The sequence below is a fragment of the Lontra canadensis genome, unplaced genomic scaffold (assembly GCF_010015895.1).
Source record: "Lontra canadensis isolate GAN:19392208 unplaced genomic scaffold, GSC_riverotter_1.0 scaffold100, whole genome shotgun sequence".
Lineage (NCBI taxonomy): Eukaryota > Metazoa > Chordata > Mammalia > Carnivora > Mustelidae > Lontra > Lontra canadensis.
In genome coordinates this window covers 3,369,996-3,390,050 of record NW_022631094.1, presented here as the reverse complement: position 1 = coordinate 3,390,050, position 20,055 = coordinate 3,369,996, and the positions used below count along the sequence as shown (strand labels likewise).

The 20,055-nt window shown below is 34.8% G+C and overlaps 1 protein-coding gene across 1 annotated transcript in view; it reads right to left on the bottom strand.

Moving 5' to 3' along the window:
* Positions 1 to 20,055, bottom strand: part of LOC116855275 (coiled-coil domain-containing protein 7-like) — a 136,462-nt gene that overhangs the window by 104,130 nt on the left and 12,277 nt on the right. The window contains exon 5 of the mRNA XM_032837881.1: positions 17,003 to 17,086. Coding sequence (XP_032693772.1) covers positions 17,003 to 17,086 — 84 coding nt within the window. The remainder of the gene's footprint in view (positions 1 to 17,002; positions 17,087 to 20,055) is intronic.

Below are 20,055 nucleotides of genomic sequence, written 5' to 3'. Positions count from 1 at the left end.
AAAAATACATGGAGACAAATGAAAACACACTAAAATCTTTGAGACACAGCAAAAGCAGTTTTAAGAGGGAGATATATAGCAACATAGGCCTACCTCAAGAAACATGAAAAAGTTCAAACAAGCAATCTAACCATACGCCTAAATGAACCAGAAAAAGAACAAAGCCCAAGGTGAATAAAAGCAAGAAAAATAAAGATCAGAAGACAAATAAATAACAAGACTTTTAAAAATGTAAAAGATCAATGAATGAAACCAAGAGCTGCTTCTTTAAAAAGATAAACAAAATTGATAACCTTTAGCCAGACTCATCAGAGGAAGAAAAAGAAAACCTCAAATAAATAAAATCAGAAACAAAAGAGAAGAATCAACACCACAGAAATACAACAGAAAATAAGAGAATACTATGAAAAATTGTGTGTCAGCAAACTGGACACTCTAGAAGAAATGGATAAAATCCTAGATATAGGGACGCCTGGGTGGCTCAGTTGGTTGGACGACTGCCTTCGGCTCAGGTCATGATCCCGGAGTCCCTGGATCGAGTCCCGCATCGGGCTCCCAGCTCCATGGGGAGTCCGTTTCTCCCTCTGACCTTCTCCTCGCTCATGCTCTCTCTCACTGCCTCTCTCTCAAATAAATAAATAAAATCTTTAAAAAAAAAAAAAAAAAAAAAAAAAAAAAATCCTAGATATATACTGTAAGGGCCTATTTAGCCAGAGCAATTCCATCTGGTTAAACAGTAAAACTTAACCTGACCCTGCCCTCCCCCAACCCCTCTCACTCCCCCACCCCTGCCAGGGAAACTTACTTAAGAGCAAGTCCAGGAAACCAGTAAAATATGGTCAACCAGTCCCTGATAACAGAGCCCAAATACAAGGGTGGGTCAGGTCAGGTGGAGATAACAGAGCCCAAATACAGGGATGAGTCAGGCCAGGTGGAAACATCCAATCAGTGGGGCGTGCATACTGTCTCCCTAGCTACCAAGAAGTGTGGACCCCGCCTTTTGGGCGCCTTTTGGGCGCCAATCCTGACCAAAGTAATAGGCTAGTTCAAATAGCTACTATGGGGTGAACTGTAATTCAATTGGCCACCTGTGTGTGACATAGCATGACTGCAGGTTTCTCTGTGTGTTGCAATCTCATTGGCCACCTGTGTGTGGCCAGGCTCAACCACATGGCCTTTGCTCTATAAAAGTTAGTCAGTAAGGCAGAGAGGGGTCACCCTCTCTGTAAGAGGCGGCCCAGAACGGTCGGTTTGATTCTCGATGCTTGGCGCAAAATAAAGCTTTGCTTGACTTTCACTTTGTATCAGTCTCTCTCCCTTGATCACGGACCTATCATTGGGTTACCTTTCAATACAGTCTTCCAAAATTGAATCAGAAAGAGACAGAAAACCTGAAGACCAATTACTAGTAATGAAATTGAACTGGTAATCAAAAAACTGCCAAAAAATAAAAGTCCAGAACCAGATGGATTCATAGGCAAATTCTAACAACATTTAAAGAAGGGTTAATACCTATCTCAAACTATTCAAAAAAATCAGAAGAAAAAAGAAAGTTTCCAAATTCGTTCTACAAGGCCAGCATTGCCCTAATACCAAAATCAGAGAAAGACAATACAAAAACAAAACAAAACAAAACAAAAAACTAAAGGCCAATATCACAATGGACATAGATGCAAAAATTCTCAACAAAATACAGGCAAGCCACATTCAACAATACATTAAAAGAATCATTCACCACGATCAAGAGGGATTTATTCTGGGGTGCCTGGGTGGCTCAGTTGGTTAAGTATCTGACTTCATCTCAGGTCATGATCACAGGCTCCTGGGATCAAGCCCAGTGTCAGGCTCCTTTCACAACAGGGAGTCTATTTGTCTCTCTCCATCTGCCCCTCCCCCACTCGTGCATGCTTTCTCTCTCAAAACCTTAAAAAAAAAAAGAATGATTTATTCTGGGGATGCAAGCATAGACTTAATATTCACAAATTAATGTGATGTAGGATTAAAATCCACATGATCTTCTCAATAAACATTTGACAAAATTCAACACCCATTCATAATAAAAATTCTCAAAAAAGTGGGTTTAGCAGAAACACATCAACATAACAAAGCCATATAAGAAAAAACACAAGCTAACATATCCAATGGGGAAAAAAATAGAGTTTTTCCCCTAAGGTCAGGAACAAGACAGGATGTCTACTTTCACCACTATTATTCAACATAGTACTGGAAGTCCTAGCTACAGAAATCAGGCAAAAATATATATATAAAAAGCATCCATATTGTTCAGGAAGAAATTAAACTGTTGTTATTTCAAATGGCATAGTGCTATACATAGAAACCCTACACTATTAGAACTATTAGAAATAATAAATGAATGTAGTAACACTGCAGAATACAAAATTAATAATCAGAAATCTGTTGCATTTTATACACTAATAAGAAAGTAGCAGAAGGAGAAATTAAGAATTCTATTTATAATTACACCAAAAAAATTAAATACCTAAGAATAAATATAACAAAGGTGGTGAAAGACCTTTACTTTAAAAACCATAAAACACTGATAAAAGAAATAGGAGGAGGACACAAATAAATGGAAAGATATTCCATGCTCATGGATTGAAAGAATTAATACTGTTAAAATGTCCATACTACCCAAGGCAATCTAGGTTTAATGCAATCTCTATCAAAATAACAATAGCATTTTCACAGAACTAGAACAATCCTAAAATTTGTATAGAACCATCAAAGACCCCAAATAGCCAAAGCAATCTTGAAAAAGATAAACAAAGTTGAGGTAGCAGAAATCCAGATTTTAAGATATACTATAAAGCTATAGTAATGAAAACAGTATGGTACTGGTACAAAAATAGACTCATAGAGCAATAGAACAAAATGGAAAATCCAGAAATAAACCCATGCTCATACAGTCAATTAATCTACAACAAAGAAGACAAAAATATACAATGGGGAAAAGACACTCTCTTCAATAAATGGTGCTAGGAAAACTGGACAGCTATATGCAAAAGGATGAAACTGGGCCAATTTTCTATACCATACACAAAAATAAATTAAAAATGGATTAGATACCTAAATGTGAGACCTGAAACCATAAAGATCCTAGAAGAGAAGACAGACACTGTGGTTTGGTTTTGTATTGTTTTGTTTTTGACACTGACCATAGCAACATTTTTCTAGATAGGCCTCCTAAAAAAAGAGAAACAAAAGCAAAATAAACTATTAGGATTACATCAAAATAAAAAGCTTTTGCATATAGCAAATGAACCATCAACAAAACAAAAAAGCAATCTACTGAATGGAAGAAGATATTTGCAAATGATGTATCTTATTAGGGGTTAACATCCAAAATATACAAAGAACTACATAACTCAAAACCAAAAAAAATAAAAATGAATAAAAATAGGAGGAACAATACCAAAAAAGCAAAATGGCAGTCTTATACCCAAACATGTTAATTATTACATTAAATGCATATGATCAAAACACTTCAATTAAAGGCATATATCATCAGACTGAAAATTTTTTTTTTTAATTTGTCTATAAGAAACACATTTTAAATAGAAAGAGATAAACAGGTTAAGTGGAAGAAATACCATGACAACACTATCATAAGAGTAACTGCATCAATATCAAACAAAGCAGACTACAGAATGAGAAATATTATTATAGACATATGAAATACTACTTCATAATAACCAAATAGTTGGTTCATCTGGGCATAATAAATTACTGGATTCAACTAGACATGTTTTGCTTAGGATTTTTACACCTATTTACAAGTAAAATTACACTGTAATTTACCTTTATTTCAATGTCTACATAAGCTTTGGGTACAAGAATATGTTAGGTTCTAATAACAAGTTGGGGAATTATCTCAGTTTGGGTTCCCCCAAAAGCAGATACTGAGACAAGAGTTGTATGCAAGCAGTTTGTAAGGCAATCCCCAAAAATATGGGAAGAAAGTGGAGAAATCAAACAAAGAATGGTGTGTATAGACCATAAACATGAGTTGTTATTAGGAGCAACTGAGGCTCAGTCTTATAAGGGACCATTTTAGAGCACTGTAAATACACTTCATAAATGTCCACAAAGGATACTTATTCATCAATTCTGGGAATATTAACTCTGCATCAATTCCAGCCTGCCAGTCAGGCAAAAACACACAATGTACTTCAGTTAGAAGCTAGCATGAATTTTTGAACTTGGATCAGACAGCTGTTTGAAGTCCAATGGAACTATTACTGTACCTCTAGTAAACAATACCACCCCTGTAGGATCACAGTCTCCAATACCATAGTACCTAGACTTGCAGGGACTGGAAATAAATATTGCCAAAGTGGATCATTGGGAGCGATGAGAAGAGAAGGCAAATCTACTTATTTGATTCCTGGACCTGTATAACTCCAGTAACTGGGAACATAGCACCACAGTTGGTTCAACACATATACCACCTCTTGCTGGACAACACCCTACCCCCTCATGTGGTATTATTATTGAGCTGAGCTTAAGGAGTATTATATATTCCTGGTGAACCAAAACTGTGATCATTGTATGGAGGTTCATCTCTAATTTTATTTGCCTTAATTCTAATTTGTCTAACAACAGGCTATGCTAGCTTTAAATTACATACTTGTTCATCCTTTTACTTTCCTTTATTTTTTTAATTTTTATTATATTTTTTCTAGTCACCATGCAGTGCATTATATCCCCAGAACTTATTTATCGTATACTGGAAACTTGTACCTTTTGATCATCACCCATTTCTCCCACCTCTCACCACCACCACCACCACCACCAGCCTCCCCCCACCACCACCTTTGGCTACCACCTATCTGTTCTCTGTTTCTATGAATTCAGTTTTTTTAGATTCCACATACCGGTCAGAGCATACTTTGTCTTTCCTTGACTGACTTACTTCACTTAGCATAAGGCGCTCAGGGTACATCCATATCGATGCATATGGCAGGATTTCCTACTTCTTTATGGAAAAGTAATATTCCATTATATACATACAGATAGATACCACATTTTCTTTATCCATTCATTGATTGAGGGATACTTAAATTGTTTCCATGTATTGGCTTTTTATTAAAAAAAAAAAATTTTATCTATTCAAAAGAGAGAGAGCACAAGAGTAGGGGAGAGATACCATGACCTGAGCCGAAGGCAATATTTAACCAACTGAGCCACCAGGCATCCCTTCGTCTAGGGTTTTTGTGAATAATGTTGCAATAACCATAGGAGTGCATATTATCTCCTCAAGACAATGATTTCACTTCCTTCTGATATATACCCAGAAGTAAAATTTCTGGCTAATATTGTACTATATTCTTAGGTTTTTGAGAAATTCCACATTTTTTTCCATAGTGGAAATTTACATTCCCACCAAGTAGTACACAAGGGTTGCCATTTCTCCACATCCTTGCAAGCATGTGTTCTCTCGTCTTTTTGATGATAGTCACTCTAACAAGTATGAGGTGATAGCTCATTGTGGTTTTGTTTTGCCTTTCCCTAATGACTGGTGACACTGAATACCTTTCAATGTACATGTTGGCCATTTGAATGTCTTCTTCGGAAAAAAATGTTCCTCTGCCCATTTTGTACTGGGATTATTTGAGTTTTCCCCCCAGGAAGTTGTACAAGTTCGGTATATATTTTGGATATGAACCCCTTATCAGATACATGCTTTACAGACATTTCACCCATTCTGCAGGTTGTCTTTTCCTTTTGTTGATGCTTTCCTTTCCTGGGCAGCAGCTTTTTAGTTTGATGCAGTCTCATTTATTTCTGCTGTGTTGCCTTTACTTTTGATACCACATGCAAAAGAATCAATGCCAAGATTGACCTCAAGGAGTTTACCCTCAAGTTTTTATCTAGTAGTTTTGTGGTTTCAGGTCTTGTATTCAAGTCTTTAATCCAAATTGAGTTGATTTTTGTGCATGATGTAAGAAAGGGGTCCAGTTTTTCCAAAACCATTTACTGAAAAGACTATCCTTTCTCTACTATATATGCTTGGCTCTTGTGTCATATATTAATTAACCATATACAAGTGGGTTTATTTCTGGGGTCTCTAATCTTTTCCACTGATCTGTGTTTTTATGTGAATACCACACTATTTTGATTACTATAGCTTTGTGATATAGTTTGAAATAGAAGACTGATGCCTCCAGCTTTGTTCTCTTTCTCAAGATTTTTTTTGGCTCTTTGGCTCTTTGGGGTTTTTTATCATTCCATACAAATTTTAGGATTTTTTTCTACTTCTGTGAGAAAATATAATTGGAATCTTAATGCATGTTGCACTGAATTTACAGATCACTTTAGATAGTATGGACATTTTAATGATATTATTCTTCTGATCCATGAACACTAAGTATATTTCCATTGATTTGTACCTTCTTCAATTTCATGCATCAATGTCTTACAGTTCTTAGTTTACAGATATTTCACAGCCTTAGTTAAATTTTTCCCTAGGTATTCCATTAATTTTTTACTTTCAACCTTTCTGTATTTTTATGCTTTAGCATACCTCTGGTAAACATATAGTTTAAATTTATTTGTTGTCAATTTTTCTCTTTTAATTGGTACATTGAATTGGTATACTTACTGATATATTTAGATTTATTTCTACTCTCTTACTTTTGGATCAACTTTCCTATTTTTTTCCCTCTTCTAGAATCTTTTGGATTTTTTTTTTCTGTCATTCAATTTTCCTCTACTAGGGTAAAAATTCTACCTACTACTTACATTATAAAAAAGAAATTTTTAACAGGAATACCTAACTTATTAAAGTCTTTACTATTCTCCCAAACAATACAAGGACCTTAGATTATACTTTAATTACAATTCATTCCAAATCTAACTTCTTTCCTAATGTACATAATTATCATGCATTTTGATTCTATTGTATTTTCTTATCCATAAGATTTAAATCATTATCATTCAGTGTTTGTTACATTTATCATGTCGGTTGCTGCTTCTACTTTTTCAGACATTCCCTCTGGATCATTCTCTCTCTCCAAAAAATATCTCTTAGTATTTCTTTTTGTCTGCTATTGAAGTGTAATTGACACACAATGTTACATTAGTTTCAGGTGTACAACATAGTGATCTGATAACTTTATACATTATGCTATGCTCACCTCAAGTGTAGCTACGACCTGGCACCATACAACGCTATTACAATACCATTGACTATATTCCCTATGCTGTACCTTTTATCCCTCTGACTTATTCATTATATAATTTAAAGCCTGCACCTCCCACTCCTCTTTAATCTTTTTTGCCCACTCCCATCCTCTCCAACAACCAAACTCTCTAGTTTATTCTCCATATTTATGGCTCTTTTTAATCTTTTGTTTGTTCATCTGTTTTGTTCTCTAGGTTCCACATAGAAGTGAAATCACAATATTTATTTTCTCTTATTTCACTTAGCATAAAACACTCTAAGTTCATCCATATTGTCACAAATGGAAGATCCCACTCTTTTTATACCTTAATATAATTATATAATATAATACCTTAATAATATTCCTGTGTGTGTGTGTGTGTGTACACGTGTATACACATACCACATCTTCTTCATCCATTCATCTATTGATGTATACTTGGGTTGCTTCTATATCTTAGCTATTATAAATAATGCTGCAATTAACATGGGGGTATATATATTTTTTGAGTTAAAGTTTTTGTTTTCAAACTTAAACGAGTTAAATTAGTAAAGGAAAAAGAAAAAACAACTAGTTCATCTAACTCATCAACACAGAATTTAACATATACCTTATACTCAGTCTTGGATAAAAATGATGCTAAGTGGTGGGGGGTGGGCAGGTAGTTCAAAAGAAATCACAAAATCTTTTTAGTACATTTGTTTTCATAGTGATATAGGAGAGGAAATTCTTAAATGATGTTGGAAGTATTACAAACTTGAACAAAAGAGTAAATGTAGTGATGTTAAGAGTTAGAATTCTAACTGTGGGAAGAAGGACATATACATATGAGATAAAGGAAAGTAAGAATAAGCCCTGAGGTGAGAGACTAGAACTAAAGGTGTCTGTGAGGACTCCAGATTTCTAAATATGTCTATTTATGTATACATGCATGTATATGTGCACTCTATTTGTAAATAAGAATATAAGTATATGAACTGTGCATGTGTATATGTGTGCATACCTATACACATTTCCTAGTTTTGTCTGCGGAAATAGCATAAAAGCATTCATTCCAGGATCACTGATTAACTGTCAGATCTTGGTTTCTAATACCATTCCTCATTAAAGAAATAAGACTTTATCAGCAAGATCATGAATATGAAGCCTGAAACCCTCCTTCCCATAGAAAAACAGGGATTTAACATCAAACAAACCAAATGCTCTGAGAAATCCCAAAACCAGTTAAGTTTCCTGTATCTTAGCAAGGACAAAAACCAACCACATCAAAGTCCACTAAAAAAAAAAAAATTGATACTCTCAACATTAACTTGTCAGAGCCTCTCCCTGTATTCACACTGCAGCACAACTAGGAAGAAATCCTCAACTCTTGTTTTACCCTTGGGGATGGAAAGGAGTGGAACACACATCCAACATTCGGACATTTAGGGCAAGAGGTTGCCCAAGGGGCCTGCTTCCCTCTTGCCTCTATGCAAGTGCTGACCGCAAAAGGATGCCAGCCAGATTGAGAATCTCTGAGAACTAAGACTAGAGTACATAATGAACTAGAGTTTGCACTACCAAAAACAGACACTGGGTGGAGCTCCTGTACTGATATTTAAAGCAGGCACTAGGGGGAGTACCTGAGTAGAAACCTACAAACCAGGGCGCCTGGGAGGCTCAGAGGGTTAAGTCTCTTCCTTCTGCTCAGGTCATGATCTCAGGGTCGTGGGATCAAGGCCCACATCGGGCTTTCAGCTCAGCAGGGAGCCTGCTTCTCCATCTCTGCCTGCTTGTGATTTCTGTCAAATAAATAAATAAAATCTAAAAAAAAAAAAAAAAAAAAAAAAAGAAAGAAAGAAAGAGAAGAAAAGAAAAACCTACAAGCCTCTTCTAATAGATTACATGCACAAACCCAGAGGAACACTTACTCAAAAAAAGGCTTAAGAGGTCTCCAGAATCTAGGCAGACTGAATGGAGCAAGCCCTCCCTATAGGAAATCAGGCCATAAAATCTAGAAGAGTTAGCTGATGCTTCAGACACCAGATCTGAACAACAAAAGTAACAAGACACACAAAGGAAAAGGGGAACCACAGCACATTTAAAAGAAAAAATTAAATCTCCAGAAACTAAAGAAGCAGAAATATACAAATTCACAAAGAATTCAAAACTGTCACCATAAGGATCCTTAATGATACTTAATGAGCTAAGAGATCACAAACAACCAAAGGAAATCAGGAAAATAATACACGGCATGAGAATATTGAGAAAAAAATTAAAACTATGAAGAAAAACCACACAGAAATTCTGGAACTAAAGAATATGATAATTGAATTGAAAAAAAAATAAATAACTCCATTACAGGAACTCAAGAACAGACCTGACCAGGTAAAAGAAAGAATCGGCGAACTAGAAGACATAAAGACTTCCAAAATAATCAAGGTAGAAAAGAAAAAAAAAAAAAATGAAGCGATCCTAAAGGACATATGGGATACCATGGAACAAAACAAAATATGTACTATGGGAATTGAAGAAGGAAGAAAAAAACAAAGGGGTGTGGAATTTACTTGAAGAAATAATGACTGAAAATTTCCCAAATCCGAGGAGAAAAACAGACCTACGAATTCAACTAACTTCAAGAACTCTAACCAGGAAACTATCTGAAGATATCTACCCTGAGATCAAACTGCCAAAGTCACAGAGAATCTTGTCAACAGCAAGAGAAATACAATTCATTACATACAAGAAAGTTCTCATCAGATCATCAGAGATTTCTAACCATTAAGATTATGGGCTACAATCAAAAGAAATGAAATCTTGCCATTTGCAACGACATGGATGGAACTAGAGGGTATCATGCTTAGTGAAATAAGTCAATCAGAGAAAGAGAACTATCATATGATCTCTCTGATATGAGGAAGTGGAGATGCAACATGGAGGGTTAAGGGGTAGGAGAAGAATAAATGAAACAAGATGGGATTGGGAGGCAGACAAACCATAAGTGACTCTTAATCTCACAAAACAAACTGAGGGTTGCTGGGGGGAGGGGGGTTGGGAGAAAGGGGGTGGGGTTATGGACATTGGGGAGGGTATGTGCTATGGTGAGTGCTGTGAAGTGTGTAAACCTGGTGATTCACAGACCTGTACCCCTGGGGATAAAAATATATCATATGTTTATAAAAAATAAAATAAAATTTTTTTTAAATATTCCAGTCAAAAAAAAAAAAAAAAAGATTATGGGCTACAAAGGAACAGGATGATATAGTCAATGCACTGAAAGAAAAACTGCCAAACACTGTATCTGGCAAAACTGCCCTTCAAATATGAAGGATAAATGAAGATTTTCCAAAAATCTGAAAGGAAGTCATCACCACTAGACCCTCCTTACAAGAAATCCTAAAGGGAGTCCTAAAAGTCCAAAAAGTTAAAGAGAAAAAACAATAAACGTCAACACAAAACCATATGAAAATATAAAATTCCCTGGTAAAGATAAATATATCAACAAATATCCTATAGTATTATAAAATAGGTGAACAAATAACTGATAAATCTGGCACAGAAATTCTGTAAGATGAAAACTAGCTATAAGTTTAAATTAATGGCTATGCAATGTAAAAAGAAGTAATTTATGTCACAAGTAACATAAAATAGAATAGGTAAGGATGTAAGTAGTAGAGTTTTTTTTTTCCCCAAAGATTTTCTTTATTTATTTATTTATTTGACATACAGAGAGCACAAAGAGGGAGAGCAGAAAAGGAAGAAGGCAGCTCCCCACCAAGCCGGGAGCCTGATGTGAGGCTTGATCCCAGGATCCTGGGATCATTACCTGAGCCAAAGGCAGACACTTAACAACTGAGCCACCCAGGTGCCCCAACGGTCAGTTTTTATAGGCAACTGAAGTTGTTATCAGTTTAAAATAGATTGCTATAATGTTAATAAGTTTTATATAATTGCAGTGGTAACCACAAAGGGAATATCTATAGGATATTCACAAAGGGAAATGAGAAGGGAATGAAAATATGTCATTACAAAAAAAAAAAAAAAAAAAAAAAGCAAAACAAACAAAAAAAAACCACAAAAGATACCAAAAAAGAAAAAGAACCAAAAACTTCCAAACAGAAAACATTAACAAAATGGCAATAGTAAGCCCTTCCTACCAGTAATTACAATAAATGTAAATGGATTAAACACCCCAACAAAAAGACACAGATTGAATTCATTATTTTTCTTAAATATAATAAAAATATCCAACTATACACTGCCTATAATAAGCTCTCTTTAAATCTTATGACTCAAACAGGCTCAAAGTAAAAGGACAGAAGAAGACATTCCAAAGAAAAAGGAAAGCCGAGGTGGCCATTCTTAGACAAAATAGAGATTAAGAGAAAACTATCAAAAAAAGAAAAAGGATACTATATAATGATAAAAGGGTCAATTCGCTAGGAAGATATAACAATTATAAATATACATGCATCTAGCATTTAAGCACCCAAATATATGAAGCAAACACTAAAGAACTAAAAGGGAGAAACAGCAACAAAATAATAGTAGGACATTTCAATATTCCCAATTTCAGTTATAGCAAGAACAACGAGAATATTAATTAGAAATAAAGGACTAAACAATACTGTAAAATAGACAGACATAACAAACATATACAGAATACCCCACCCAACAACAGCAAACGACATGTTCTTCTCAAGCATACATAGAACATCCTCCAAGGTAGACTACGTGTTAGGACACAAAACAAGTTTTAACAAATTTAAGATTGAAATCACACCAAGCATCTTTTCAAACACAATGGTGTAAAATTAGAAATCAACAGCAGAAATAAAACAAAAAAAAATCTACAAATATGTGAAAATTAAACAACATGCTCTTCAACAATCCATAGATCAAAGAAGAAATCATAATAGAATTTAGAAAATACCTGAAGGCTAATGAAAACAAAAAACAAAATACCAAAACTATGCTAGTGAGCCAAATCAGTACAAAATGTTTATGGTCGTAAATGTTTACATTTAAAAATCACAAACCAACAATCTAACTTTTCACCTAAAGGAAAAACAAAAAATTTTTAACCCTGAGTTTGAAGAAGAAAGGAGATAAATACTAGAGCAGAGATGAATGAAATAGAGGATAGAAATCAATGATACCAAGAGTAGTTTCTGTAAAGATTAATAAAAGTCAACAAACATTTGGCTATATTAAGTAAGAAAAAGAGAATATTCAATAGCTAAAATTAGAAATGAAAGAGAGGGGCCCCTGAGTGGCTCGGTCGTTAAGTGTCTATCTTCGGCTCAGGTCATGATTCCAGGGTCCTGGGATTGAGGCCTGCGTTGGGCTCCCTGCTCACCGGGATGTCTGCTTCTCCCTCTCCCACTCTCCCTGCTTGTATTCCCTGTCACTCTCTCTGTCAAATAAATAAACAAAATCTTAAAAAAAAAAAGAAATGAAAGAGTTATTACAATGATGTCCACTCCAATCAAAGACAAAGACCATAAAAGACTATTGGATAACCTAGAAGAAATGGATAAATTCCTAGAAACATACAAATCTACCAAGGCCAAACCACAAAAAAAAAAATCTGAAAAGACCTGTAACTAGTAAGGAGATTGAGGCAGTAATCAAAAACCTACCAACAAAGAAAAGCCCAGAACCACATGGCTTCACTGGAGAATTCTATTACTTAAAAAAGAATTCACAGGGCACCTGCGTGGCTCAGTTGGTTGTATGACCGCCTTCAGTTCAGGCCATAATCCTGGAGTCCTGGGATCGAGTCCCACATCGGGCTCCCTGCTTAACAGGGAGTCTGCTTCCCCCTCTGACCCTCTCCCCTCTCATGCTCTCTCTTGCTCTCTCTCTCAAGTAAATAGATAAAATCTTTGAAAAAAAAAAAAAGAAAGAAAAAAAGAAAGAAAAAGAATTAACACTAACACTTCTCAAACTCTTCCAAAGAATCAGAAAGGAGAAAATTCCAAAACCAACTGCATAAGGCCAGCATTATCATGATATCAAAACCAAAAAAGGCACAAGAAAACTACAGACCAATATTCCTGATTAATACAAATAAATGATTATATTATTTTTATATTATACTTTTAATAATTTAATATATAAATATCCTATATTATATATTATGTATAATAATTTAAATTTTATAATCATATTATAATTAATAAATTTATATTTATTTACATAAATATAAATTAATGAATAATTAATAGAAAAGAGGGAAAATGATACAAAAATACTAGCAAAAAGAATTCAAAAGCACATTAAGGGACACCTGGATGGCTCAGTCAGGTGTCAAATGTCAAATGACATTCAGCTCAGGTCTCAGTCTTAATGATCGTGAGTTCAAGCCTAGTGTTGGGACTCCATGCTGGGCGTGGAGCCTACTTTATTTAAAAAAAAAAAAAAAAACCACACATTAAAAGGATCACACAGTAAAACCAAAAAGGATTTATATCTGGAACACAAGCCTGGCTCACTATTTGTAATAATATGAAACAATATAATACACCACATAAGCAAAATGAAGAACAAGAACCACAGGATCATCTCAACAGATGGAGGAAAAGCTTTTGTTAAAAATCAACACTCCTTCATGATTTTAAAAAACTCAATAAACAGAAGAAAACTAACTCAAAATAAGAATCCTTATATAAACAGGCCACAGCAAAGAGCATATTCACTGGGAAAAGACTGGTAGATTTTTCTCTAGTATCAAGAAAAAGGCAAATCTGCCCATCCCACCAGCACTATTCAACATAGTACTGGAAGTTCCAGAGAAATTTAAAAAGAAAAAAATAATAAAGTCATACAAAATGGAAAAAAAAAACTGTCCCTGTCTGCAAATGACATGATCTCATATGTAGGAAACCCTAAAGATTACACACAATACACACACATACACGTACCCACACACACTCACAGTGTTAGAACTAATAAATTCAGCAAAATTGCAGGACACAAAATCAACACTCAAAAATCAGTTATATTTCTATATATTAACAATGTCCAATCCAAAATGAAAATTAAGAAAGCAATCTCATTTACTATAGCATCAAAAATCTAAAAATATTTAGGAATAAACCTAACCAAGGGGGTGAAAGATATATACACAGAAAGCTAGAAAACACTGCTAAAAGAAATCAAAGATACAAATAAATGGAAAGAACATCCCATGCTCATGGATTCAAAGACTTAATATTGTTAAAAAGTTCATACTATCCAAAGTGATCTACAGATTCAATGTAATCCCTATAGAAATGCCAATGGACTATTTTGCAGGAATAGAAAAAAACATACTAAAATACACATGGAATCTCAAGACACCCTGAATACCAAAAACATCTTGAAAAAGAAAAAGTTGGAGGCTTCAAATATCCTGATTTCAAAATATACTACAAAGCAACAGTAATAAAGAAAACACCTTATTGGCATAAAGATATATACATACCTACACCTAAAGCTGATATAGTTTATTATATCACAGTTCAATTACATCTCGATTTTCAAAAATTAAAATAAAAAGTAACCTGAAACAAATGTAACATTGTGTCAATTACACTTCAATAAAAAATAAAAATTTTTAAATATAAAGCAACAATAGAACAAAACTGAGAGATCAGAAATAAACCTTTGCATATGGCAAAATAATTTTTGATAAGAGTACCAAGACAATGGGGAAAGTAGAATCTTCTCAACAAATACCACTGGGGAAACTGGATATCCACATGCAAAAAAATAAAATTGGACCCTTACACCACTTACACTATTACAAAATTAACTCAGAGTAAACCCATGACCTACATATAAGATCTAAACCTATTACACACCAGGAGAGGACAGAATAAAAACTTTGGGACTTTGGATTTGACAATGGTTTCATGGACATGACATCAAAAGCAAAGGTTTAACAAAAGCAAAAATAAGTAAGTGGGACTACCTCAAACTAAAAAGTTACTGCTTAGTCAAGGAAACAATCAACAACATGAAAAGGGCATTCTATGGAAAGAGAGAAAATATTGGCAAAGCATATATTTTGATAAGGGATTAATATCCAAAATATGTAAGGAACTAATACAACTCAATAGTGAAAAAAAATTTTTTTAATGGGCAAAAGACATTTTTTTCCAAGGAAGACATACAAATGACCAACAGGTACATGAAAAGCGGCTCGACATCACAATTGGGACGCCTGGGTGGCTCAGTTGGTTGGACGACTGCCTTCGGCTCAGGTCATGATCCCGGGGTCCCAGGATCAAGTCCCACATCGGGCTCCCAGCTCCATGGGGAGTCTGCTTCTCCCTCTGACCTTCTCCTCGCCATGCTCTCTCTCACTGTCTCTCTCTCAAATAAATAAATAAAATCTTTAAAAAAATAATAATAATAATATGTTTACAATCAAGGGCACCTGGGTGACTCAGTTAGTTCTTGGTTTCAACTTGGGTCATGATTTCAGGGTTTTGAGATCCAGCCCCCAAGTCAGGCTCTGTGCTCAGTGGGTAGTTTGCTTAAGATTCTCTCTCCCTGTCCCTCTGTCCCACCTCCCACTCATGCACTCTCTCAAAATAAATAAATCTTTAAAAAATAATAGTAATGTTTACAATCAGATAAGACACAATAAATACTATTTTGCAAAAATCAAAAAGTAATAAAAGTGTATTACCAAATAATATGTACAGTATTATTTCATTTTTTCTAAATCTTTATAACTTTGGAAAACCAGGAAGGGAAATAAAAATATGTTAACAATAGTTGGTTATTTTGGGGAAATACGATTATGTTAATTTTTGTTTTCTTTATGCATGTCTTCTTTGAAATTTTCATTAATTATGACGTATTATTTTTGTAATATAAATTACCTTGTCTGGATGGAACTGGCTTAGCATAAGCTAAGCAAAATAAGTTAGAGAAAGACAAATACCATATGATTTCACTCATTTGCAGAATTTAAGAAACAAAACAGATGAACACAAGAGAAGGGAAGGAAAAAATAATATAAAAATAGAGGAAGGTAAACTCTAACACACTCGTAACTATAGGAAACAAGCTGAAGGTTGCTGGAGGGGTGGTGAGTGGAGGAATGGGGCAATTGGGTGATGGGCATTAGGGAGGGCACCTGATGTAATGAGCACTGGGTGTTATATGCAACTGATGAATCTCTAAATTCTACCGCTGAAAGTAATAATATGTTAACTAAATTGGATTTAAATAAAAAATGTTTAAAAACACTAAAATATAAATACTATATTTTCATTTGTAAATATGAAAATATTAACGACTCAATCAATTATGTACTTAAAGGAAAATTCACAGACCTAAATGCCTACATTAAGAATAAAAAAATAAATAATACTTGGGGCGCCTGGGTGGCTCAGTGGGTTAAAGCCTCTGCCTTCGGCTCAGGTCATGATCTCAGGGTCCTGGGATCGAGCCCCGCGTCGGGCTCTCTGCTCTGCGGGGAGTCTGTTTCCCTCTCTCTCTGCCTGCCTCTCTGCCTACTTGTGATCTCTCTCTGTCAAATAAATAAATAAAATCTTTTTAAAAAATAAATAAATAAATAAATAAATAAATAAATAAAACTTTCTAATGTCTTTTATAACTCCTTAAGGCATGGTATCTAGACTAATACTGTTAAATAAATTATCACATTCAAGTTCAAACAACCAATGTAGCTTTAAATATTGTATTGCTAAAATTATTATTAATAACAATGATTTTAGTAAATTAATATAAAATTATACAAAATGTTATCAACATTACTAATAATTAAAATCATTAAATATTAAATATCTTATACTTGACATTTTACACAGAATACATACATTACGTTCTTCCTTAGCTGCTGCTTCTAACTGAGCTGCAAATTGTGAACAACATACCAAGAATGAATTCAGATCATCCCCAACCTTTTGAAAAGAATAACAAAACAAAATTATTTTTATTTCAGAATCCATAGGATCCCCACCTATATTATAGTATATCTTAATTATTTGGGAAAATATTTTTTGCCTATATTTATGTCCCTTCAAACATATAACGCAAGAAATCATACTCCAAATGTTCTACTACCAAATTCTCCCAGAAAGTGGAAGATAGTACATTCTGGGGAGTGGCCTCTGAATGACATACATCCAGCTATGCCTCTTATTCTCCCCGGCGCTGCTGCAAAGAATCAAGCATCCCAGATTTAGGCTCCTGAAATTTATGAGTACCCAAAAAAAGGAAGCCACTCTGTATATACCTTAGAAATATCTCTCCATGGTAGAAAATGAATGCTCATTATGACTTGTGAATATAAGTATACTTGCCAAGAGCTGTAGTCTTTTACCCTCATTCAATGGGCAAATGAACACTTTGAGGAAAAAATAGTGACAGATGAAAATATCACAATGACTGAATCTTTTCTAGTAGAGCAGTGATTTATAAATCAGAAACAACCTATGATAGACAAATCTCAGATGTTTATATACAGTTAGGATTCTCATAGAATGTTCTCCATAAGGAGTATATTCATTCAACATCATATTTTAAAACATATTCACAGGCAGATACACTTTTTTTTTGTCATGATAAAGACTTATACCCATATAGGAGAAGAGGAAAAACTGAATTAGTCATTCAGGAGAGTGGGAAAATGAATGAACTAGGTTTCCTAAAAATAAATGTAAAATGAGACTATAAGCATACTTAGGGATTTTCTTCTACTCACATTCAGATGCCACAAATATAGAGAAGATGGTGATTGATTTGATCACGGTTGCAATTTAACAAAATAAAATCAATACAGCACAGCAGGGGAAGAATATGCACGGAAGCAATAATAATAATGGAACATGGAATTTAAGCTAGGTAAGGCCACAAGGAGGATTTGGGACAGTAAAAGGCAGTAAAACCAATGGATTATAGTTCCAAATGGAATCAAAGGATTTTGGAGCCAGAATATTAAACAGACTAAGTGGGAAAGATAAAAGGTAGTGACAAAAGATTAAGATGATTGAAACTTAAATTATGGAAAAGTTATTGGTATTTACAAAGACTAGAGGATATCATCTTCTATCTAGAGGATAGAAGACAAGATCACTGGAGCAAAGAAATTCAACAAACTGAGATGCTGGATTATTTGCAAAGATCATCTACATGGATATCAAAATCATCAAAATTTATGACAACACTGTTATGAGACAAGTATATAATAGTCTTATAATAGTATCACTTATACTATTATAATAGTATGATAATGGTCATTATAATAGACCATTGCATAATATTAGACCATATCATATATATCATATATAATATAATAGACCACATATAATTATTTTCCCAAATAATTATTCTTTGCCTAGTAACAGGACCTTAATTTTACTGAGGATGCCAATGTGCATAGCTAGTAATAATAGTAAGGAGCATCTTTTTAGGGGTGCCTGGGTGGCTTAGTCGTTAAGTGTCTGCCCTCAGCTCAGGTCATGATCCCAGGGTCCTGGAATCAAGCCCCGTGTTGGGCTACCTGCTCAAAGGGGAGCTTCTCCCTCTCCTTCTGCTTCTTCCTCTCTGTCTGCCCCACACCACTCATATTCAATCTCTCTCTCTCAAATAAATAAATAAAATCTATAAATAATAATAAATTTTCCAGCCTCCTTTACCAATAAGGGTAGCCATGTGTCCCAATCAGGCCAATGAGACCAAAAAAAATTCTTGAGCAGGACTTCTAAAAACATCTTTTTTTAAAATATTTTATTTATTTATTTGACAGAGACACACCAAGAGAGGAAACACAAGCAGGGGTGTGGGAGAGGGAGAAGCATGCTTCCTACATAGCAGGGAGCCCAACAAGAGGCCCAGTCCCAAGACCCTAGGGCCATGACCTGAGCCGAAGGCAGACACTTAACGACTAAGCCACCCAGGAACCCCTAAAAAGATCTTCAAAGGGAAGCTGAAATGCCTTTTACGATTATAATGTGAAAAGGTATGAGAGTGTTTACTTTGGTGTTAACATCCAGAAAGAATGGGGCACCTAAGTGGCTCAGTCAGTTAAACCTCTGCCTTCAGCTCGGGTCATGGTCCCGGAGTCCCAGGATTGACCCCCTCTGCTCAGTGCGGGGTCTCTCCTCCCTCTCTCTTTGCTCCTCCCCTTGCTGTGCTCTCTCTTGCCTCTCTCTCTCTCTCATATTAAAAAAAAAAAAAAAAAAAAAAACTTAAAAAAAGAAAAATTAAACATCCAGAAAGGAAAAGTACATAAAATTATATAATTATCATCCCTTTCCTTGAGGATACTGAAAAGTAGAGGATAGGATAAAAATCGGACAAACTGAATTCCACTGAAGAACACTTTATAGATAAGCAAAGAACAAAAGCCATATCCATATCTAAAGGGAGCATGGTGGAGACAGAAGAGCACTTGGTCTAGTGTGTGCAAAGTGTGCCAAGTCAGCCAAGTCAAAAAGCAGGCCTACCACTGACAAAGAGAATTTAGAGGATGAAAAAAAACCAGATGAGACCTTGACAGCCATTTAGGCCAGCAGATACACTGGAATGAGAAACGCTCCCAAGGTAAATCACTCAACCCAACCATTTTTCTTCTGTCAAATGCTTCCGCATCTGAATTTTGCCAAAAATGTGGCAAAAAAAGAGGCCTACATTCCCTAGAAATGGTCAGAATTAAGAAGTCTGACAATACCAATTTTGGGAAGGATGCACAGCCACTGAAACTCTCCCAGAGAGGTGGCAGGAACATAAAATGGTTTTGCCATGTTGGGAAGTAATTTGGCAATTCCTCAGAAAATTAAACATACACTTAAAACTCACTAATCTTATTCCAAAGCAATTATCCAAGATGAATAAACACATATGTCCTCACAAAGATTTGCACACAAAT